The following is a 23,414-nucleotide window of genomic DNA, read 5'->3' on the forward strand; positions in this document are numbered from 1 at the left end:
AATTCTGGGCCTTGGGTGATTGTGTGGAGTTTGCACGTTTCCCCCATGTCTGCGTGGGTTTCCTCCGGGTGCTCGGGGTTCCTCCCAGTCCGACGATGTGCAGATTGGGTGGATTGACCATGCTAAATTGCCCCTTAGTGTCCAAAAGTTTGTTAGGTGAATTTATGGAGGTGGCGTGAGCCTCGATAGGGTGCTTTCGGAGGGCCGGTGCAGACTTGATGGGCCGAATGGTCTTCTTTAGGGATTCTATATATTTTTCCACATGTATATTTATTGATGTGTGCATTTTTGCCTGTGATATGTCTTGGCCCAGCAACCCCAGTCTCTGCTGCCCATCACCTGGCCGTGCCACAGCGCCTCACAATCCGCACCTGGGCTGCACGCGACGTCCCGCCCCCTTGCCGCGCAGCCATTGGTTGGAGGACCAACGGTCCTCCAGGTGCCGCCCCTCCCTTTCTCTATTGGTCGGAGCGGACGTCCATCACCGTCCAGGGCCCTCCCATCCCGACGCCGGGCGGCCCCGTGTGAGTCACGTGGTCTGCTCTTGCCCAGCCGCGCCGCTGCAACCCCCCTCCTCTTTCCCCCTCCTCTCTTCCGGTGTCTCTGTTCGCATCGGTCGGACACTCAGGTTTGCCTTTTCTTTATCTCTCTCTCTCGCCGACTCGCTTCACCACTCCCCTCTCTTCAGCTCACTCGCTCGGTTTGGGAAATCTCATTTTCTGTCGGCCATTCGGCCTCAGAATGGCCCCCCTCCCCTGCCCAACCAGGCGTCTAGCACGCAGGCGCAGTGCCGGCTTTGTACCGACGGAGCATGCGCACAACGCCCGGCAGGCATATTTAAAGGGACACCGTCCCTCCTTGTGTCCACTTGCCATTCAGAGCAGTGTCTCCCAACTACTTGGATGTCATGTCACATCTCTATGCTGTAAAAAAAAAAATTGACGCACACCTCCTATTTTCTCCGTCTTCTTTGAGTATGCAGGGACAGCACGTAATAAGGAAGGCAAATGGAATTTTGGCCTTCCCGTACCGGCCTCCCCGAACAGGCGCCGGAATGTGGCGACTAGGGGCTTTTCACAGTAACTTCATTGAAGCCTACTCGTGACAATAAGCGATTTTCATTTTTATAGCTAAAGGGATAGAACCTTAGTTAGGCCACACTTGGAGTATAGTGTTCAATTCTGGTCACCACACTACCAGAAGGATGTGGAGGCTTTAGAGAGGGTGCAGAAGAGATTTACCAGGATGCTGCCTGGTCTGGTGGGCATTAGCTATGATGAGAGGTTGAATAAACTCGGTTTGTTCTCACTGGAACGACGGAGGTTGAGGGGCGACCTGATAGAGGTCTACAAAATTATGAGGGGCATAGACAGAGTGGATAGTCAGAGACTTTTTCGCAGGGCAGAGGGGTCAATTATTAGGGGGCATAGGTTTAAGGTGTGAGGGGCAAGGTTTAGAGGAGATGTACGAGGCAAGTTTTTTTACACCGAGGGTAGTGGGTGCCTGGAACTCGCTGCCGGAGGAGGTGGTGGAAGCAGAGACAATAGTGATATTTAAGGGGCATCTTGACAAATGCATTAATAGGATGGGAATAGAGGGATACGGACCCCGGAAGTGTAGAAGATTTTAGTTTAGACGGGCAGCATGGTCGGCGCAGGCTTGGAGGGCCGAATGGCCTGTTCCTGTGCTGTACTTTTCTCTGTTCTTTGTTCTATACAAGTAGGGAGGGATGTGTCACTGTAACTATACTAGGTATTGGTGAGACCACCCCTGGAGTAGTGTGTACAGGTTTGGTCCCCTAAGCCCAGGAGGGATGTAGTTACATTGGAGGCAGTTCAGTGGAGGTTCACTGGATTGATTCCAGAGATGAGGGGTCTGCCTAATGAAGAGAGATTGAGCAATTTAGGCCTATTCGCTCTCGAGTTTAGAAGAATGAGAGGAGATCTAATTGAGATACTTAAGACGATAAGAGGTATAGACAAAGTAGTCATAGAGCGGGATGCTTCCTCTTATCGGTTAATCTAGAATGAGAGGTCATTGTTTTCAGATAATGGATAGCAGGGATGAGAAGAAATTACTTCTCTCAAAGGGTGGTGAATCTGTGGAATTCACTTCCCCGGAGTGCAGTGGATGCTGGGACATTGAGTAAATCTAAGGAGGAGATTATTTTTAAGTACTAATGGGTTGAAGGGTCATGGATAACGGGCAGGAAAGCAGAGCTGAGGCCAAGTTGAGAGCAGCCATGATCGTATTGAATGGCAGAGTGGGCTCTAGGGGCTGAATGGTCTCCTCCTCCGGGTTCTTATCTTCCCTTACTCGAAACTTTGTTTTTAACTTCTCCCTGTCCTCTCTCCTGTTTTTTTCCCCTACCTCCATCTGTCTCTCTCGTTTCTCCCGGGGTTTATAGCGCCCTTTATGACTTTTTGTGCAGGCGCCTGGGACTTTTGTCTTCAGCTCCACATCCATTTGGTCACGTGCGTGGGCCTGACCAACATTAAAACTCTAAACCACGCATATGCGGCTATATACCAGCCGGCGTCTTGGAAATGCCGACCAGAGAGCTGAAGACGAAGGTTAGTTTTATTTTAATTACATGAATTTTGAATGTTTGTTCATGGCACACCAATGTGCAAAGAACAAAGAAAAGTACAGCACAGGAACAGGCCCTTCGGCCCTCCAAGCCCGTGCCGACCATGCTGCCCGACTAAACTACAATCTTCTACACTTCCTGGGTCCGTATCCCTCTATTCCCATCCTATTCATGTATTTGTCAAGATGCCCCTTAAATGTCACTATAGTCCCTGCTTCCACCACCTCCTCCGGTAGCGAGTTCTAGGCACCCACTACCCTATGTGTAAAAAAGACTTTCCTCCTACATCTACTCTAAAACTTGCCCCTCGCACCTTAAACCTATGCCCCCTAGTAATTGACCTCTCTACCCTGGGGAAAAGCCTCTGACTATCTACTCTGTCTATGCCCCTCATAATTTTGTAGACCTCTATCCGGTCGCCCCTCAACCTCTGTCGTTCCGGTGAGAACAAACCGAGTTTATTCAACCGCTCCTCATAGCTAATGCCCTCCATACCAGGCAACATCCTGGCAAATCTCTTCTGCACCCTCTCTAAAGCCTCCACATCCTTCTGGTAGTGTGGCGACCAGAATTGAACACTATACTCCAAGTGTGGCCTAACTAAGGTTCTATGCAGCTGCAACATGACTTCCCAATTCGTATACTCAATGCCCCGGCCAATGAAGGCAAGCATGCCGTATGCCTTCTTGACTACCTTCTCCACCTGTGTTGCCCCTTTCAGTGGCACACAGGTTGGAAACCACTGATTTAGAGAGACAGTTGCACAGTGAGAGATGCTGCGCTCAAATACGGAGGGAGAGGGAGTTTTGGAGCAATGTTAAGAATACACAAGCTCGAATATTCTGTTCTGATTCTGGATAATTTCAGAATAGGTACAGTACAGTAGACAACCATTCGGCCTCTAATATCCGTGCTAGACCTCTGCCAGGGCAACTCATCTAGTCCCACTTTCCCAGCCTTCTCCTCATCAATTGTCATTTTTAACACTGGTTCTTCTGCTCTTTACAGACTTATTCTTTAACGTTTATTAACTGATTTAAAAACTGCTTTGCAGGCAGGAAGCCCGGACTACACATTGCGTCATTCCGACTGATTCATCAGGACGCAAAGACCATCGGCAACATGGAAGGGGAGAGCAGCATCCACAGCACGGACAAACCGTACGTTTGTTCCACGTGTGGACTAGGGTTCCAGCAATCGGCCGACCTGGGAAGACACAAGTGTAACCGAAACAGGGAGAGGCCGTGTAAATGTGGGGACTGTGGGAAGGGGTACAGTCACCCCTCTGAGCTGGAAATTCATCGGCGCAGTCACACCGGGGAGAGGCCGTTCACCTGCTCCGTGTGCGGGAAGGGATTTGCGCAGTTTTGCCACCTACTGACCCACCAGCGGATTCACACCGGGGAGAGGCCGTACACCTGCTCCGACTGTGGGAAGGGATTCACTCAGTCATCCACGCTGCTGAGGCACCAACGGGTTCACACAGGAGCAAAGCCCTTCCCCTGCTGCATGTGTGGGAAGGCATTCACACAGTCATCCCACCTGCAGATACACCGCCGTGTCCACACCGGGGAGAGGCCGTTCACCTGCTCCGTGTGCGAGAAGGGATTCACTGAGTCGTCACAACTGCTGAAACACGAACGCGTGCACACCGGGGAGAGGCCCTTCGCCTGCTCCGAGTGTGGGAAGGCATTCACTCGGCCCTCCAACCTGCTGACACACAAGCGCGTGCACACCGGGGAGAGGCCGTTCACCTGCCCCCAGTGCGAGAAAGAATTCGCTGACCCATCGGCACTGCTGAGTCACCGGCGTGTCCACACCGGGGAGAGGCCGTTCACCTGCTCCGAGTGTGGGAAGGGATTCACGCAGTCGTCCCACCTGCTGAGCCACAAGCGGGTTCACACCGGGGAGAGGCCGTTCACCTGCTCCGAGTGTGGGAAGCGATTCACGCAATCGTCAGCACTGCTGACCCACCAGCGAACCCATACCAAGGAGAAGCCCTTCGCCTGCTCCGAGTGTGGGAAGGGCTTTAATCGATCATCCAACCTGGTGAGACACCAGCGAGTTCACACGTGACTGCACTGCTCTGATTCTGCTCAGAGTCAGGACTGAACCTTGTCAATAATGACACTGGGGTTGGGGGGTGTGTTGGTATTGTTGCTGCTAACCACAGTATCCAGGATGGAGTTGACAGAATTGGAAAGTGTCTTTCGCAGCCTCAGTACAACCCTGTGCGCATTAAGCTTCTACAAACAGTAATGTGATAAAGACCAGAGATTATATGTGTTTGGTGAGATTGGTTGAAGATGAAATGTTGGCCAGGGCTGCACCGCTCGCCTTCAAAATACTGGCCATGGCTGACAGCGGGTTAGAAATGCAGGGGTCCCTTTAAGAGTAAACCAGGGCTAGCTTGCAGCATTGCTTCTGGACAGGGAGAGGATCCAGAAAAGGAGAGTGCAAACCAGTTTTTGTACTGAACTATAGTCACACAATAAAATGCTTGGGAATCATTAGAATGTCCTCTGCCGCTGAACTCATTGAACGGATATTCACCTATTTAATATGATAGAGGATTGACCTCGATCTACTCTGGTGGGAAGACAAGGCATACCATGTAATCCCTGTTTCTGACAAAATAAATGCTCCCAGCGGCTTTGAAGGGAAAACGGCCGAGTCACGCTTACGAGATTGGAAGCTATGATTAATTACATCCAATCCTTTCGGAATTGGAACCACAAAGACAATGGAAGAACGAGGTGGCGATGTGGACTCGGGTCACATCTGTAGCCAAGCGGAAGAAAGGTATGGGCTTTGGCCTTGCTTTTATCGGAAGGAATGACGGTCGGAACGGAAGTATTCTCATAACCAAAATTAACTGACTTCGATTCTGCGGCGATTTGTGGGCAGAAGTTACGAAAAAGAGGGTGGCACGGTGGCGCAGTGGTTAGCACTGCTGCCTCACGGCGCCGAGGACCCGGGTTCGATCCCGGCCCTGGGTCACTGTCCGTGTGGAGTTTGCACATTCGCCCCATGTCTGTGTGGGTTTCACCCCCACAACCCAAAGATGTGCAGGGTAGGTGGATTGGCCATGCTTAAATTGCCCCTTAATTAGAAAAAAAAATGAACTGGGTACTTTAAATTTAAATTAAAAAAAAAAAAGAATTTACGAAAAAGGTGACTTGGAAGCTGATGAGGAGTGGTCAATGTTTGATAGATTTCGACCGGACAGTGGGCCCATCGAATAATATGTCATGGATTTTGAGAAATTATACACAAGACTAAAGATAGTCGATCGAGGTATTCCGGATTCTGTATCCGTGTTGAAATTATTAGATTGCGCAGGGAATCCCGCACATGGACAGACCCTCAGATTGTCACAGATGTTCAATTTTATGGTGAGGACCCTCTTTTTGAACAGATGACCACCAAAAGGTATTGTCACGACACCCTGGGCTAGTGCACGGTCAATTCCAGCCTCACTTGACCCGGAGTCGTAACAGAGATGAAATTAGACTTTATTTAAAATACCCAAGGTCTTTGGTTGAGCCCGTAAACTGGTTTGTAACTTTAAAACAAATGTAACCTTTTTACTTTGTGCAGTATTATAATTAAATGGACTAAAATATAACTGATTATTTACTACCCCTTCCCCAACCTCCTGTTGTCCTTACAGTTCAGACACTTAGATCAGTTTATAGTAAAATGTTTTACCCAGGTGCCCTTATTTGCGAGATGAACAAAGGACAAAACACAAGTTCACAATTCAACCCAAGTTTATTTTCAAACACAAACCGTTAACCCCCCAAATTATCCCGACTAGACTATGCTTACGATTCTCTGACTACCCGTGCCGATGAACTGGATCATGCTGCGGGTCCGATCCTCTGAGTCCCGGTCATCTCAGGGCCTCCGTCTGCACAGGTAGGTCTCGCACGCTGTTTCCTTCCATCCTCTGGTCCACCATTGAGTCTCCTCTGCTGCCTCTGTGTCGAGTCTTCGCTGAGGAGGGTCTCTGAATGCCTCCTTCTCCCCCTCTTTGTACGCTTCCAGAACCTTCTCTGGCCTTCACCTAATGAGGTCACTGGGTGGTGTTGCAACACCCAATGGATTTGCCGACTGCAACTCTGCAGGATACCAGGAACTCCCCCAGTGGACCATCCTCGGGTGCGTTGTCTGCACGGAATCCTATCTGGGTGCCAGAAAGTCTGGCTCTATCTGGGCAATCCACAACAATTGATCCATTTGAATGGGGCTTATTATCTTGCTTACAGGACAAGCCCAGACTTTCCTCGGCTTTGATCCCTGTCCAGCGTATTCGAGTTTGGCTGTTTGACTTGCTGTCGGGCCTGCCTGTAGGCTGACTGGGTTTCATTTAAAATATCCAATTCTTTATTTATTTATAAATTTAGAGTACTCAATTCTTTTTTTTTCCAGTTAAGGGGCCAATTCGCCGACCCTACACATCTTTTTGGGTTGTGAGGTGAGACATTGGGAGAATGTGCAAACTCCACACGGACAGTGGGCCAGGATCAAACCCGGGTTAACCAATTGAAGTACCTCCTTCCAAAGCTGGTTCCTAAGATCCACTCGGTGCCGAGGAGTGCGACTTCTCCTTTCCAAAATACAACACCTGGGAACACAGTGTCCTGGCAAGTTGGCTGTTTAAACTTTGAATCTTCTGCTTAAAGGCACAACCTGATCATGGGCCCATGGATCAAAATAATTAAAATAAATGGGAGCAAAGGAAATAAACGGGAAAGACTCCAACAATGTTTTGGGAAAAACAGTCGTTGCCAGCTACCTTCGCAAGAGATGTAAGAAATTCTGCAGTGGTACAGAGAATGGAGGACTCCATGATGACTGACTCCCAAAATCGACAGAGGGAGTGTGGGGTGGGGGTGGGGGGGGGAGCTGCATAATCACAGGCAAGTGAACAGAGAAGGATTACTCAGACATCCTGAGGTGGGTCGTACTTTAAAACAAAATTCCAATTGAGGGCAAATTTAGCGTGGCCAATCCACCTACCCTGCACGTGTTTGGGTTGTGGGGGTGAGGCCCACGCAGACACGGGGAGAATGTGCACGATCGTACTTTCAATAGGTTTATAGATCAAGGCGAAAAGCAAGATTGGGGTGATAGCTGACACGGAGTAAATCCCAGATATACACGGGGAATAATTATTCAGTGTTTCTCATGTAACTCTAGGGGGAGGCAGTGGTGTAGTGGTATTGTCACTGGACTAGTAGTCCAGAGACACAGTGTGATGCTCTGGTTCGAAACCCACCAGGGCAGATGGCGGAATTTGAATCCAATAAAACAATCTGGAATAAAAAATCTAATATTGACCATGAAACCATTGTCGATTGTCCTTTCAGGAAGAAAATCTGTCAAAATTGCCCTTAAATGCCCTCAGCGGTGCCCCCATCCCATGAATTAATAAAGAACTCTATATGTCACTATATAAGGAATGTTTCCAAAGTCAGAATCAAGTTTTTGAAAGAACTGGTTCAAAAACTTGGTTGATTGGGTATCTCGGTTGCTGATTCATTTAATTGTGCTGTACCAGATAGAACATTACAGCGCAGTACAGGCCCTTCGGCCCTCGATGTTGCGCCGACCTGTGAAACCACTCTAAAGCCCATCTACACTGAGGCTGTTTAGCACAGGGCTAAATCGCTGGCTTTGAAGGCAGGCCAGCAGCACGGTTCAATTCCCGTACCAGCCTCCCCGAACAGGCGCCGGAATGTGGCGACTAGGGGCTTTTCACAGTAACTTCATTGAAGCCTACTTGTGACAATAAGCGATTTTCATTTCACTATTCCCTTATCGTCCATATGTCTGTCCAATGACCATTTGAATGCCCTTAATGTTGGTGAGTCCACTACTGTTGCAGGCAGGGCATTCCACGCCCTTACTACTCTCTGAGTAAAGAACCTACCTCTGACATCTGTCCTATATCTATCTCCCCTCAATTTAAAGCTATGTCCCCTCGTGCTAGACATCACCATCCGAGGAAAAAGGCTCTCACTGTCCACCCTATCCAATCCTCTGATCATCTTGTATGCCTCAATTAAGTCACCTCTTAACTTTCTTCTCTCTAATGAAAACAGCCTCAAGTCCCTCAGCCTTTCCTCATAAGATCTTCCCTCCATCCCAGGCAACATTCTGGTAAATCTCCTCTGCACCCTTTCCAATGCTTCCACATCCTTATAATGCAGTGACCAGAATTGCACGCAATACTCCAAATGCGGCCGCACCAGAGTTTTGTACAGATAGTGGCTGCACCTCAACAGTGTGTGGGGTCAGTTATTTCCAAACCTTTGACAAAGCAGTATTACGAAAGCACGACCTATGGGTGGCACGGCGGCACAGTGGTTAGCACTGCTGCCTCACAGCTCGAGGGACCCGGGTTCAATTCCGGCCTTGGGTGACTGTGGACTTTGCACTTTCTCCCCGTGTCTGCGTGGGTTTCCTCCCGATACTCCGGTTTCCTCCCTCAGTCCAAAGATGTGCAGGTTAGGTGGATTGGCCGTGCTGAATTGCAGCACACTGGGCTAAACAGCTGGCTTGTAATGCAGAACAAGGCAGCAGCGTGGGTTCAATTCCCGTACCGGCCTCCCTGAACAGGTGCTGGAATGTGGCGACTAGGGGCTTTTCAGAGTAACTTCATTGATGCCTACTTGTGACAACAAGCGATTATTCTTAGTGCCTAAAAGGTTACGGGGATAGGGTGGAGGAGTGGGCTTAAGTAGAGTGTTCTTTCCAAGGGCCAGTGCAGACTCAATGGGCCGAAAGGCCTGCACTGTAGGGATTATATGACATTCTATTCTATGATTCAGGGAGGAAAGTACATTAACATCTTCCAAGAGTGATCCTTCCATGTGAAATTGCAGGAATGTGTCATTTCATTCGCACTGATGTGTTTCGGAGTGCCATCTGGCTGTTGCTGGGCAAGTTCTTGCTAAAAGGAGCAAAGATGCATTTGAACACGGAGAATGACAAAGCATTTGTCTTTGGTAAAGCCTTGAACTTGCAGTTCAAATGGCTCCGGACATTATTGTATTCCCCTGAGGAATCCCTGTCAAGAAACCCAAGCAGTATTGTTGACCTCTGGAGATAGAAGTCTAGCTGGCAAGGGACTCATCTGGAAATTGCATAAACAATTTGCCCATCCTTCAGGAAAGTTCAAGCCACTGCTCCAGGATGCCGGAGTTGTGAATAAAGAATATGAATCCCAAGTGGAACAGATTACCCCCCAAATGCAATATATGTGTTCAATAGTAGAAGGTGCCACCATGCCCGGTTGTAAGTGTCCCATTAGCCTGGGAATTTAACAAAGCCATGGACCTGAAGGTGTGGGACAAGGATTGGAGTATTAATCTGTTACATTTTGTAAATATGGCGACCAGGTTCAGCATATCCACTGTAATAACAAGGACAGATGCACAATAGTGGATATAGTCATGGGAAAACAGGGTCGGAATAAGCCTTTGGTCACCAACAAAATGGGAATGAATTTGTGATGCATGCACACCACTGCGGAAAGTCCATTCAACAACGGCTTGCGTGAAAGAAATCATGGTTGAAATTGATTAAACTGATATAATTTATAGGGGGAGCTTTCCGAGTATGAGGGCGCTGGAGGAGAAGTTTGCATTGGGGTGAAACTAATTTCGATAGCTGCAGGTGCAGGACTTTCTGCGTAGACAGGTACCAACCTTCCCACTCCTGCCGCTAAGGGGGATTCAGGATAGGGTGGTTTCTAGAGGATGGATAGGAGAGAGAAGCGTTTCAGACATATATAAGAAGCTTATGGGATCGGAGGAGACGCAGACCGAGGAGCTGAAGAGAAAGTGGGAGGAGTTGGGGGGAGAGTTAGAGGAGGGCATCTGGGCGGACGCGTTGAGTAGAGTCAACGCGACCGCAACATGTGCCAGGCTCAACCTGATTCAATTCAAGGTCGTGCACCGAGCTCACATGACGGTGGCCCGGTTGAGCAGGTTCTTTGGGGTGGAGGACAGGTGTACAAAATGTGCGAGAGGGCCAGTGAACCATATCCACATGTTCTGGGCATGTCCAAAGCTGAGGGATTTTGGCAGGGGTTTGCCTACATCATGTCCAAGGTATTAAATACGAGGGTGGCATTGAGTCCAGGTGTGGCGATTTTCGGGGTGTCGCAGGATCCGGGAATCCAGGAGGAGAACGAGGTGGATGTTCTGGCCTTTGCTTCCCTGGTAGCCCATGGCGGATATTACTAGCATGGAGGGACACAAAGCCCCCAAAGTCGGACACCTGGCTATCGGACATGGCTGGCTTTCTCTGCCTGGAGAAAATTAAGTTCGCCATGAGAGGGTCATTGTTAGGGTTCGCCCGAAGGTGGCAACCATTCATCGACTTCTTCGCAGAGAATTAACCATCAGCAGAAAGGGGGGGAAGGTAGGTAGGTTAGTGTAGATTAGGGGGTTAAGTAATGGTGGGACCTGGGGGAAAGGGAGGCGGTATTTGCACTATGTTAATATTTTTATGTACATTGTTTATATTGCTGCTGTTACAATGCCAAAAAAAACCTCAATAAAATGTTTATTAAAAAAAAAGGTAATTGATTAAACTGAGTGTCTTGAGCGACCATTTTACAGTCACCCATGTTGCCGTGGATCGGGAGTTACAGTAGGCCAGACCAAGTAAGGATGGCAGATTTCCTGCCCAAAAGGGAATCCTTTTTTTTTACAATTTAGAGTGGCCAATTCATTTTTTTTCCCAATTAAGGGGCAATTTAGCGTGGCCAATTCACCTACCTTGCACATCTTTGGGTTGTGGGGGCGAAACCCACGCAAACATGGGGAGAATGTGCAAACTCCACACGGACAGTGACCCCAGAGCCTGGATCTTGGCGCCGTGAGGCAGCAGTGCTAACCACTGCGCCATCCTGGGGGCATCAGTGAATCTGATGAGTTCTTATCACAATCAACAATGGTTTTCATGGTCATCATTTGACTTTTAATTGTAGATTTTTATTCAATTGAAATTTAATAAAATTACCCTGTGTCTCTGGATACTAGTCCAGTGAGAATACCATTACACCACTGCCTCTTCTGCAGGCTGCAAGTTAGAAACTGCAGGTGATTGGGGGGGGGGGATACAACCAGAACCCAAAATTGCCTTCAGTACCGTATCACTTTCCTCCAGCACTCGAGGGAATGACTATTAGCTCTTGTTATGGGTCCAGACTAGAACCCAACAATTTGTATTTGGTAAAAAAACTGAGGAAATGTTACCGGACCACAGGAATGATAACACTGATCAGTGGACAGCTTTATGTTAAAACAAACTTTAATTAGAATACAGAATTAAGCACATTAGCAACAAAGAAATAGCTTTACAGTTCACAGACACAGCATCTTAACTTACTTCCTGAAACTTGCCTCTACATTCCAATTAAGCAAACCCATATATTTCAAATACCACTTGTGTATAAAGTTAACAACTAGACTTTACTTGCTTATCTTGATGCAGAGTCCACAGAGAGAGAAACTTTTTTTTAGGTCCAAACTGAAAACCTTCAGCTCAGCTTAGAGCCCTGGAAGCCACTCCTTTGTCCAGACAGACCTAGCTCATCCCATTAGCTACACCAGCATGTCTCTTGTTACAAAATGTGCCTTAATTTGCTTAGCCAGGCTCTAACTGTTGCAACTTTACATCAGCTCTCCATCTGCCAACCGGTAAATGGCTTTTAATATCTATTAGCAAAACACTTCCCCTGCTAAAATCACTGATTACCTCACTTTTAATCACAGCTCTAGCAGACATACTGCCTGTAAGCATTTTAACCCAGGTTTTAACAACATTACTGCAAAAATACAAACTATAAAGTGTGACAATTTCTTATATTCATCACTCTACTTTCGCCACTCACTTCAATGCTGTACATGCAAATGTGTTTATCAAATCTGAAGTATCAGAAAAAATTAGGAGAGTTTTAAGACGCCATAGAAGATAATCAGCTCTCATGACCTGGTGTATTGTAAGAGAGAAGGACGCAAGGAATGGGGAGGACAAGGAAAATCTATTGGACGTGACGCATAAAACTAAGATGGTGCAACCTGGGAATTTGGCTACAATCTGAATCGCCGATGGCACGAAAACTGTGGGTGTGGTAAATAGCGAGGAGGAACGCCTTAGATTACAGGATGATTACAGCCGGGCTGGTGAGATGAAATGAAATGAAAATCGCTTATTGTCACAAGTAGGCTTCAATGACGTTACTGTGAAAAGCCCCTAGTCGCCACATTCCGGCGCCTGTTCGGGGAGGCTGGTACGGGAGTGTGGCGCCTAGGGGCTTTTCACAGTAACTTCATTTGAAGCCGATTTGTGACAATAAGCGATTTTCATTTCATTTCATTTCATCTCACCAGCCCGGCTGTAATCGTGATGGACAGAACTGCGGCAAATGGGAGTTAACCCTGAAAAGTGTGAGTGAGGTTATATATTTTGGGAGCATGAACAAGGCAAGGGAAGATACAATGAATGGTAGGACTCTCGGAAGTACAGAGGATCAGAAGGACCCTGGGGTGCATGTCCAAAGATCCCTGAAGGCAGCAGGATAGGTAGATAAGGTGGTTAAGAAGGCCTATGGGAATCATGTCCATATGTTCTGGGCATGGGTTTGCTGACACCATGTCCACAGTATTAAATATGAGGGTGGCAATGAGTCCAGAGAGCGATTTTTGGGGTGTCGCAGGATCCGGGAATCCAGGAGGAGAGAGAGGCGGATGTTCTGGCCTTTGCTTCCCTGGTAGCCCGGAGGCGCATATTACCAGCATGGAGGGACTCAAAGCCCCCAAAATCAGAGACCTGGTTTTCGGACATGGCTGGCTTCCTCTGCCTGGAGAAAATTAAGTTCGCCATGAGATGGTCTCTGCTGGTTCGCCCGGAGGTGGCAACCATTCGTCGACTTCCTCGCAGATAACTAATTGTCAGCAGAAAGGGAGGGGGTTAGGTTAGCTTAGGTTAGGGGGATAAGTAATGGCAAGATCTGTGGGAGAGGGAGGTGGAATTTGCACTATGTTTATATTTTTCTTGTTATGTTTCTTGTTGATTTTGTTGTTGAAATGCCAAAGAAATACTTCAATAAAACGTTTATTTAAAAAAAAGGCTTATGGGATACTTGCCTTCATTAGCCAAAGATCAAATAGAAAAGCAGGGAGGTTCTGATGGAGATGTATAAAACACAGGTGAGACCACAGCTGGAGTACTGTCTGCTGTTCTGGTCACCACACTGTAGGAAGGATGTGACTGCACTAGAAAGGGTGCAAAGGAGAGTCACTGGGATGCTGCCTGGGCTGGAACATTCAGCTATGAAGAGAGGCTGGTTAGGGCTAGGGTTTTGTTCCTTGGAGCAGCAATGGCTGAGGTGGGACCTGATTGAGGTGCATAAAATTATGAGGGGCGTGGATAGGGTGGGTAAGAAGGAATCTATCCCTTAGCAGAGGGGTCAAAAATCAGGGGACAAAGATTAAAGGAGCAGGAGATTTAGAGGGGAAGTCAGGGAAGCTTTTGTCACCCAGAGGCTGGTTGCAATCTGGAACTCACTGCCTGAAAGGGTGGTCGAGGTGGGAACTCGCACAACATTTTTGAAGCATTTAGAAGGGCACCTGAAATGCCAGTGCATACTAGTCTAAGCCATAATAATTGAAAAATGGATTGAGAGCTGTGTTTCTATTCTTGTTGTTTAATGGGGGATTGAGTAGGATTATTCAAGAGGTAATTGTTAGCTTTTTTTCAGGTGTGAAGTTAGTTTAATATATTCATAATAAAGTTTTGTTTTAAAAATACCAAATCGCAATTCTTCATGCAATCACTCCTGGAGCAAATCATTCTTTCTGCCCAGTTTGTATCAGTCCAGTATCCCAGTCACTGTTGGGGTCTGGTAATATTGGATTTTCCACTGCAGGAGGATTTGTAATGTTTCTCATGGACCTGCTGAGGTTTTTCCAACATTTTCTTTTACTTCTATTTAAGATTTCCAGCATCCGCAGTAATTTTGCTTTTCTTTACGTTCTTCAGGCACTTGTTGCACGATGGGAAGGGGTATTCGGTCCCTCGCGTTGGATGCAACTTTTTATTGAGGGTGAACTGAAGCAATATTGTGCACCTTTCCCGCCATGGTGAGCGGCTTCCATCTTTGTGCGGGGCAGCGAAGGGGTGCATGCGGCTCCGTTCAGCTCGAGGGCGGAAGGAGCCCGCAGCAGGGGTGCCCCCAACAGATTCAGATTGCAGCTTCCGCAGTAATTTGCTTTTTTATCCAGTGCCCCCAACAAAGATGGCGGGGCGGGGCCATCGTCGGGGGACGTCCGGCCAGCGCACATGCGCACTGCAGCGGGCGCTGATCGGAGGCCCGGGATCGTCTCCCTGATCGGGAAAAAAAGATTTGAACGCGGGGTTCCGACGACGGTTAACGGTCGCTGACGTCGCCATGGCTGCGGGGGCAGCGCTTGCCAACCGCGCGCGCCGGCACAAATGGGCCCTCGAGCTCAACCTCAGCGGCGGAGGCAGCAGGTGCGGAGGCCGCGCGGGCAGCCGCGGGCTCGAGTAGGCGGCGCAGGCCGGGCCGGCCTCGACCGCGGGGAGGAATGTGGGCCGCGTCCCAAAACTTTCCAAACCCCGGGATTTCTCACTCCACGCCCCCTTTTCACCTCTGACGTTGCCCCCCCCCCCCCAGCAGCCTCCCCACACATCCCAGAAACCACTCAGACTCCTCCTCCCCACTTGACATATTTTCCTGCCTGAGACGCCATCTTGATTTCAGCCCCCCCCCCCCAACTTGGCAACTTTTTCTGGGGTGGCGACCCTGAGACGCCATCTTGATTTCAGCCCCCCCCCCCAACTTGGCATCTTTTTCTGGGGTGGTGACCCTGAGACGCCATCTTGATTTCAGCCCCCCCCCAACTTGGCATCTTTTTCTGGGGTGCTGACCCTGAGACGCCATCTTGATTTCAGCCCCCCCCCCCCCACTTGGCATCTTTTTCTGGGGTGGTGACCCTGAGACACCATCTTGATTTCAGCCCCCCCCAACTTGGCATCTTTTTCTGGGGTGGTGACCCTGAGACGCCATCTTGATTTCAGCCCCCCCCCCCCCCACTTGGCATCGTTTTCTGGGGTGCTGACCCTGAGACGCCATCTTGATTTCAGCCCCCCCCCCCCCCCCCCCACTTGGCATCTTTTTCTGGGGTGGTGACCCTGAGACGCCATCTTGATTTCAGCCCCCCCCAACTTGGCATCTTTTTCTGGGGTGGTGACCCTGAGACGCCATCTTGATTTCAGCCCCCCCCCAACTTGGCATCTTTTTCTGGGGTGGTGACCCTGAGACGCCATCTTGATTTCAGCCCCCCCCCCACTTGGCATCTTTTTCTGGGGTGGTGACCCTGAGACACCATCTTGATTTCAGCCCCCCCCCAACTTGGCAACTTTTTCTGGGGTGGTGACCCTGTGACGTAATCTTGATTTCAGCCTCCCCCCCCAACTTGGCATCTTTTTCTGGGGTGGTGACCCTGAGACGCCATCTTGATTTCAGCCCCCCCCCCCAACTTGGCATCTTTTTCTGGGGTGCTGACCCTGAGACGCCATCTTGATTTCAGCCCCCCCCCCCCCCCCCCCCAACTTGGCATCTTTTTCTGGGGTGACTGCAGCAAGACATCCCTACTCCTAAACCCAAAATCCTTTGACGGAGAGACTCCCTCTTTAAAAGGGGTCCCTGACGGAGAGATTCCCTCTTTAAAACTGGCCCCTGACGGAGAAGCTCTCGCGTTAAAAGGGGTCCGGAAAGGGTGGCTGAGTTGAACAGTTTGTGTCCTCTCTCCTTCACAGAGGGCGTGACCGACAATGTGGCCAGGGCGACTCCATGTACCCTGTCGGGTATTCCGAAAAACAGCTACCGGACACTAGCGTCCAAGAAACGGACAGGATTCTGGTTGAGAAAGTAAGTTGTGTTTGAATGTGTCCTCAGCAAGTGGCAAGGGGCTTGGATTGTCCACGATGGCAAACTGCCCTGGCGAACCGCTGCAGCCCTCGTCATAAAAGCTTTGTGGCGATGGTGCCAAAGGCCATCCTCACTTCCAGGCCTAGATTTAAGCTCCATATTTGACAGAGACTCCACCACACCAGCTCCATCCCATGCCGTTACTGAAGCCCTGCTTGCTTTCTATTTACAGCGCTGCTGGGACATCGCCTTGGGCCCACTGAAACAGGTGCCCATGAACCTGTTCATCATGTACATGGCTGGCAACACCATCTCCATTTTCCCGATCATGATGGTCTGCATGATGGCCTGGAGACCCATACAGGCACTAATGTCCATGTCGACAAGTGAGTATCGTATCGAATCTGCAGCTCTGAAACTTTGTTGAGCCAACATCAATGTTACACACGAGCCTCCTGTGTGCCTGACTTCATCTAAGCTCATCCTGCCATTCCACTCTATCTCCTGTACATGTTCCAGCCTCTGCTGAAGAGGACTGAGAGACAACAGTCAGTGTACAGATATCTCCCTGAGAGAGTGGACTGAGAGACACCAGTCAGTGTACAGATATCTCCCTGAGAGAGAGGGGACTGAGAGACACCAGTCAGTGTACAGCTATCTCCCTGAGGGAGAGGGGACTGAGAGACACCAGTCAGTGTACAGATATCCCCCGAGAGAGAGGGGACTGAGAGACACCAGTCAGTGTGCGGATATCCCCCTGAGAGAGAGGGGACTGAGACACCAGTCAGTGTACAGATATCCCCCTGAGAGATACCAGTCAGTGTACAGATATCTCCCTGAGAGGATTGAGAGACACCAGTCAGTGTACAGATATCTCCCTGAGAGAGAGGGGACTGAGAGACACGAGTCAGTGTACAGATATCTCCCGGAGAGAGAGGGGATTGAGAGACACCAGTCAGTGTACAGATATCTCCCTCTGAGAGAGGGGACTGAGAGACACCAGTCAGTGTACAGATATCTCCTGAGAGAGAGAGGACTGAGAGACACCAGTCAGTGTACAGATATCTCCCTGAGAGAGAGGGGACTGAGAGACCCCAGTCAGCGTACAGATATCTCCCTGAGAGAGAGGGGACTGAGAGACACGAGTTAGTGTACAGATATCTCCCTGAGAGAGAGGGGATTGAGAGACACCAGTCAGTGTACAGATATCTCCCTGAGAGAGAGGGGACTGAGAGACACCAGTCAGTGTACAGATATCTCCCTGAGAGAGAGAGGACTGAGAGACACCAGTCAGTGTACAGATATCTCCCTGAGAGAGAGGGGACTGAGAGACACCAGTCAGTGTACAGATATCTCCCTGAGAGAGAGGGGATTGAGAGACACCAGTCAGTGTACAGATATCTCCCTGAGAGAGAGGGGACTGAGAGACACCAGTCAATGTACAGATATCTCCCTGAGAGAGAGGGGACTGAGAGACACCAGTCAGTGTACAGATATCTCCCTGAGAGAGAGAGGACTGAGAGACACCAGTCAGTGTACAGATATCTCCCTGAGAGACACCAGTCAGTGTACAGATATCTCCCTGAGAGAGAGGGGACTGAGACACACCAGTCAGGGTACAGTTATCTCCCTGAGAGAGAGGGGACTGAGACACACCAGTCAGTGTACAGATATCTCCCTGAGAGACACCAGTCAGTGTACAGATATCTCCGTAGGAGAGAGGGGATTGAGAGACACCAGTCAGTGTACAGATATCTCCCTGAGAGAGAGGGGACTGAGAGACACCAGTCAGTGTACAGATATCTCCCTGAGAGAGAGAGGACTGAGAGACACCAGTCAGTGTACAGATATCTCCCTGAGAGACACCAGTCAGTGTACAGATATCTCCCTGAGAGAGAGGGGACTGAGACACACCAGTCAGGGTACAGTTATCTCCCTGAGAGAGAGGGGACTGAGACACACCAGTCAGGGTACAGTTATCTCCCTGAGGGAGGCTTGGTGAATTCCAACGGTTCCCAACTTGTGGAGTGATGAAATTCCTCTTCACCTCAGTCTTAAAATGGCCGCCTCCTTATCCTGAGACTCTCTCGCCGTGCTCTTGATTCTCCAGCCAGGGCAAGCGGTATCAGCTCATCCCCCATGTCGACCCCTCTTTATTTATATCTAATATATATCTGTATGTACGTTTCAATGAGTTCAGCTGAACTCCCAAGAGAGTGAAGGCCCGTTCTGCTCATCCTCTCCTCATCGGACAAACCTGTCATCCCAGGACCCCTTCCGTTAAACCTTCTTTGCACGCCCTCTGGGGCAATTACTGTGGCTTGGGGAGCCAAACGGCGGACAGTGCTCCAGATGTCGTTCTACCAACACCCTGTACAACAGGGGAAGATTTTGTCACTCTTTAAACTGCATTCCCCCCCCCCCCCGTCTGGGTCTCGGTCGCAAGGGCTAACGGACCAACTGCCTTCCTAACCTCGCAGGACCCATGGAGACAACCCGCTTTCGTTCCCCGCGGTGCCCGTAGAATACTAGCTCACACACCGTTGGGCGGAGGCCCATCAGCTGGGCTTCGTAGCGTCACCTCTTAAAAGCCAGCCCGGATCATGATCGGTAGCCCAGGGCAGCACGGTCGCAGTGGGTTAGCCCTGCTGCCACACGGCGCCGAGGTCCCAGGTTCGATCCTGGCCCTGGGTCACTGTCCGTATGGAATTTGCACATTCTCCCCGTGTCTGCATGGATTCCGCCCCCACAGGGTGGGTGAATTGGCCACGTTAAATTGCTCCTTAATTGGAAAAAATTAATTGGGTACTCTAAATTTATTTTTAAGAAATGATCGGGTTGTGACCTGTATGTTGTGTGCCCCGTTGCCTTTTGGCTGAAAATAAATTGCCGTTTGGATTGGCCTTGTCGGTCCTCCTCAGCTGCGGTGGCTGTGAAGCGACGTTTCCTGATTTGAGTACAAGGAACCCCCGGCACACACCTCCCCCTCTTTGAAATTCAACCTTCCCCAACTTCCCGGCCGTTCCTGAATGCTTGTTCCATTCTTGCTTACAGCCTTCAAGTTGCTGGAGAGTTCGAGCCAGCAGTGGCTGCAGGGCCTGGTCTACTTCATCGGCAACCTGCTCGGCTTGGCCCTGGCCGTCTACAAGTGCCAGTCGATGGGGCTGCTGCCCACGCATGCCTCTGACTGGCTGGCATTCATTGAGCCCCCCCAGGTGAGACCTGCGCTCGGTTCGTGAGGGGTGGGAGGGTTGGCGCCGGGGTTGGGGGGGGAGCTGGGAAAATAGGAAGAGGAGGGAGATCGTTCACCGCTCCCAGGAGATTGAGTAGAACGGGCCTTTTGCATTCTGGAGTTTCGATGAGTGAGAGGTGATCCAATTGAAAGGTGTGAAATTCCGAAGGAGCTCCATGCAGAGAGGCTAATTCTCAGAGAATTGAGGACACGGGGGTGGTCACAGTCTCAGGATACTGGGCGGCCATTCCAAACTGAGATTATTTTTTGCCCATAAATTTAGAGTACCCAATTCATTTTTTCCCAATTAAGGGGCAACTTAGCATGGCCAATCCACCTGCCCTGCACATCTTTGGGTTGTGGGGGTGAAACCCACGCAGACACGGGGAGAATGTGCAAACTCCACATGGACAGTGACCCAGGGCCGGGATTCGAACCCGGGTCCTCAGCACCGCAGTCCCAGTGCTAACCACTGCTTATTGGTGAACAATTGACTGTGGTTTGTGGTCAAAGTATATCCCAGTGGACCTCACTTCCGCTGTCCCAGTGTCTTCATGGGGGGCATTGACCCATGGCAATTATCGGGGGACCGGAAGAATTATTTTCCTCCAGCCAATCAGAGTGTGGTTTTGGGTGAATTCAGATTGAGCTTCACACAAGAGTAAACCCCCTCCTGTCTCCAACATCTGTGAATGAAGCACTTTCTTTTCTCCCCCTTTCTATTTACTCATTCTGGGGTTAAATTGTGACTTGCAGGAACTGAAGGGAAAGGAAGTGAATCCAGGAAAGATGCAGGAAAGGTTGGACCAGGTCTCTCTCTTCAAGAGATTGACATATTTTTCTCCCTCAGCTTGACACATTTATTTGTCTGGCTAAAAGAATGGTCTCTTTCCCCATGTTCACAAGGGCTGGGATCCACAGAGGTGGCTGACATTTCAGGAGACAGTATTTAAAAAAAATTTTAGAGTGCCCAATTCTTTTTTTCCAATTAAGGACAATTTAGCATTGCCAATTTACCTACCCTGCACATCTTTTTGGGTTGTGGGGGTGAGACCCACGCTGACAAGGAGAGAATGTACAAACCACACGGACTGTGACCCGGGGCCGGGATCGAACCTGGGACCTCGGCGCCGTGAGGCAGCAGGGCTAACCCACTATTCCAAACTGAGATGAGGGATAAATTTCTACACCCAGAGCGTTTGTGAATCTTTGGAATTCTGTGTGCCCGGCCTGGATGCTCCGACATTGGGTGTGTTCGAGGCTGAGGTGGATATCTTTGGGAATTGAGGGATGGGGAAAGAGTGCGGGGGAAGTGGGGTTGAAGTTGATGATCAACCGTGATCTTGTTGAATAGCAGAGCAGGCTTGACGGGAGATATTCCCACTCCTATTCCTGACCTCTTCCTCCTTTCACGCAGAGAGTGGAGTACACGGGCGGGGGGCTGGTCCTGTGATGCCCCCACTTCCCTCCCATCGCTCAGAGAGACTCCGCCTGAAGATGATCGTTCGATACCAGACTGAACCTGCTGCCATCTTATTCACCTTGGACCTAGCTCACTCTGGTTAACCTGCTCTTCTGTCGCTGCCCCACACACACACAGACAGATACCTGGCCCGCGTACCCATGACCCCTGTCAGAAGGGGCGAAGATGCTGGCAGCAGGGACTGTGTATTTTGGGAGTGTGGTATTTATATGTAAATTCCTCATCTCTATCCCCTCACATTTTGTCGAAGGAGGGAGCCTTTGGAGCTGACAGTGGGACAGCAGGCTCCTGAATAGTCATTCCCAGCTGACCCCGGTAGCTCTCCTTCCCCCCCACCCGTGCCCACAGGTTTGTTTCCCCACGTCCCTGAGGCTCGCACAATTCTTCCCCCCCCCCCCCCCCGCCACTTATTGGGTAGGTGTGAAATATCCGACTTCTCCTCTGTCACAAAAATTAGGCTCTCTTACTGTTCGTTGCACAATACCTCGTGGGACCTCGCTGTGTGCTCGGTGGCCCCTGCCTCTTCCCACAGAACGGCTGGGGCTGGGCTGTGCTCCGGGCGTTTATCGTCCAAAAAGGGAACTCCAGCCAGTGCTGCATTTGAAGCTGCCCCAGGGCGCGTTGGAGCAACAGCGTCGCTGTCGTTCATGAACAAAAACCAGGCGGCCAGTTTGCGCGAGGTCCCACATCAAACAGTCGGCTACCCGCCAAGACCCTACGTTGGATGGTTTCAGTTGCTGAATATCGGTGTTGCGTCCCTCAGTCGTGACAGCTGGCGGCGCATATTGACAATTTAGTGTGCGTGTGTCGGTGTGTGTGTGGGGGAGTTTGTATGTTTGAGCAGCTGCCCCTTCCCAGGTTAGTCATTGTGGGCGCTGTACCTGAATGTATTCCTCGCTGGCACTCAGTACTGTCGTTGAACACCCTCCCCCCACACTCCCTCCTGTTAGCCTCCTCTGGTGTGGCTGACGTGGCTGCAACAATGCCAGTATTTTATGTCACCTCTCAATCGACTGCTTTTTATTTAATGATTGCGTTTGAATTGTTCCTCTTGGGTGGGAGGGCCCCCTAATGGTCAGGGGGACGCCCCCTCCCCACTCTTGCAGATTGCGCCTGCTGCTGAAGTGGGACTGGACGCCGACCAGTGGCCTCGGGACGGGGAAAGAAATATTCGGCAAAGCTCGCGGCGCGAGATTGATTTTGCTGTAATGTGCCATGTTTTTTTTCAATGATCCCGTAGCTGTGGAAATAAAGAGTTTCAGTGACATGGGGCCTGCGTGAAGTGATAGCAGACGGAAACTGACTCCGCCAGCTCAAAACTTCCCCAACTCAGTTCTTGCTTTTGCCTTTAAACTCTGCAACAGCCTCGCCTCTTCACACCTGCAACACACACGCCTCGGCAACCAACACTGGTGGTTAACACAAGCTGGTGGGGTACTCCCAGTGCCACGTGCTTTTTACAGATTTGTTCAGGTGGGTGGGTGGGGGCATCGTTGGCTAGACCAGAGTTTATCGCCCATCCCTGATTGCCCTTGAACTTGCTAGGCCATTTCAGCCACTGCTGTGGGTCTGGAGTCACATGTCGGCCAGACCAGGTAAGGGTGGCAAGCTTTCCTTCCCTAAAGGACAAGAGTGAACCAGATGGGTTTTTAATGAGAGTCGCCAGTAGCTTTCACAGTCACCGTGGAATTCCTACAGTGCAGAAGGAGGCCATTTGGCCCATCGCGTCTGCACCCACCCTCCGAAAGGTCACCCCGCCCAGGCCCACTCCCACGCCACATCCTCATAACACCACAACCTCCACATCCTTGGACACCAAGGATAAATGTGGTAGGGCCAATCCACCTAACCTGCACGTCTTTGGACTGGGGGAGGAAACCGGAGCACCCGGAGGAAACCCACGCACTATTAGACTTTTAATTCCAGATTTTTACTGAATTCAAATTCCACCATCCATTGTGCCAGGATTCAAACCCAGGTCCCTAGAGCATTACCCCGGGTCTCTGGATTACTAGCTCAGTGACGGTAACACTATCGCCACCACTGGTGAGTTTAGGAATAGGAGGATTAAAGCAGATCAGTGCATGGCTGAAGAGATGGTGCAGGAGGGAGAGCTTTAGTTTGCTGGATCACT

The 23,414-nt window shown here is 50.0% G+C and overlaps 2 protein-coding genes across 4 annotated transcripts; both read left to right on the plus strand.

Annotated features, from left to right (window-relative positions):
* The first annotated feature begins 514 nt into the window (after nt 1-514).
* Nucleotides 515-6,218, plus strand: LOC140419797 (uncharacterized). 3 transcript variants are annotated; one of them, XM_072503801.1, is made up of 3 exons: nt 519-628; nt 2,432-2,573; nt 3,645-6,218. In XM_072503801.1, the coding sequence occupies exons 2-3, from the start codon at nt 2,516-2,518 to the stop codon at nt 4,664-4,666; spliced, it is 1,080 nt and encodes a 359-aa protein (XP_072359902.1). In that variant the 5' UTR covers nt 519-628; nt 2,432-2,515; the 3' UTR covers nt 4,667-6,218. The 3 variants fall into 3 exon arrangements, with proteins under 3 accessions (XP_072359904.1, XP_072359902.1, XP_072359901.1); XM_072503803.1 differs by lacking the exon at nt 2,432-2,573 and having other exon boundaries at nt 515-628; XM_072503800.1 differs by having other exon boundaries at nt 529-2,573.
* Nucleotides 6,219-14,938: 8,720 nt separating this feature from the next.
* emc4 (ER membrane protein complex subunit 4) lies at nt 14,939-22,545 on the plus strand. Its single transcript, XM_072503821.1, has 5 exons — nt 14,939-15,145; nt 16,454-16,565; nt 16,798-16,951; nt 19,620-19,780; nt 21,215-22,545. Exons 1-5 carry the CDS (start codon nt 15,063-15,065, stop codon nt 21,248-21,250), a joined length of 546 nt encoding a protein of 181 aa, XP_072359922.1. The 5' UTR covers nt 14,939-15,062; the 3' UTR covers nt 21,251-22,545.
* Nucleotides 22,546-23,414: the final 869 nt, after the last annotated feature.

The sequence above is a fragment of the Scyliorhinus torazame genome, chromosome 5 (genome assembly GCF_047496885.1).
Source record: "Scyliorhinus torazame isolate Kashiwa2021f chromosome 5, sScyTor2.1, whole genome shotgun sequence".
Taxonomy (NCBI): Eukaryota; Metazoa; Chordata; class Chondrichthyes; order Carcharhiniformes; family Scyliorhinidae; genus Scyliorhinus; species Scyliorhinus torazame.

Excerpts from the sequence above, each read along its gene's own strand:
- emc4 (XM_072503821.1), top strand. The coding sequence starts at position 15,063 with ATGGCTGCGGGGGCAGCGCTTGCCAACCGCGCGCGCCGGCACAAATGG. Across the intron at positions 16,952-19,619 it reads ACTAATGTCCATGTCGACAA|CCTTCAAGTTGCTGGAGAGT; the intron begins GTGAGTATCGTA and ends TCTTGCTTACAG. Across the intron at positions 19,781-21,214 it reads CATTCATTGAGCCCCCCCAG|AGAGTGGAGTACACGGGCGG; the intron begins GTGAGACCTGCG and ends CCTTTCACGCAG.
- LOC140419797 (XM_072503801.1), top strand. The coding sequence starts at position 2,516 with ATGCGGCTATATACCAGCCGGCGTCTTGGAAATGCCGACCAGAGAGCT. Across the intron at positions 2,574-3,644 it reads CCAGAGAGCTGAAGACGAAG|GCAGGAAGCCCGGACTACAC; the intron begins GTTAGTTTTATT and ends ACTGCTTTGCAG.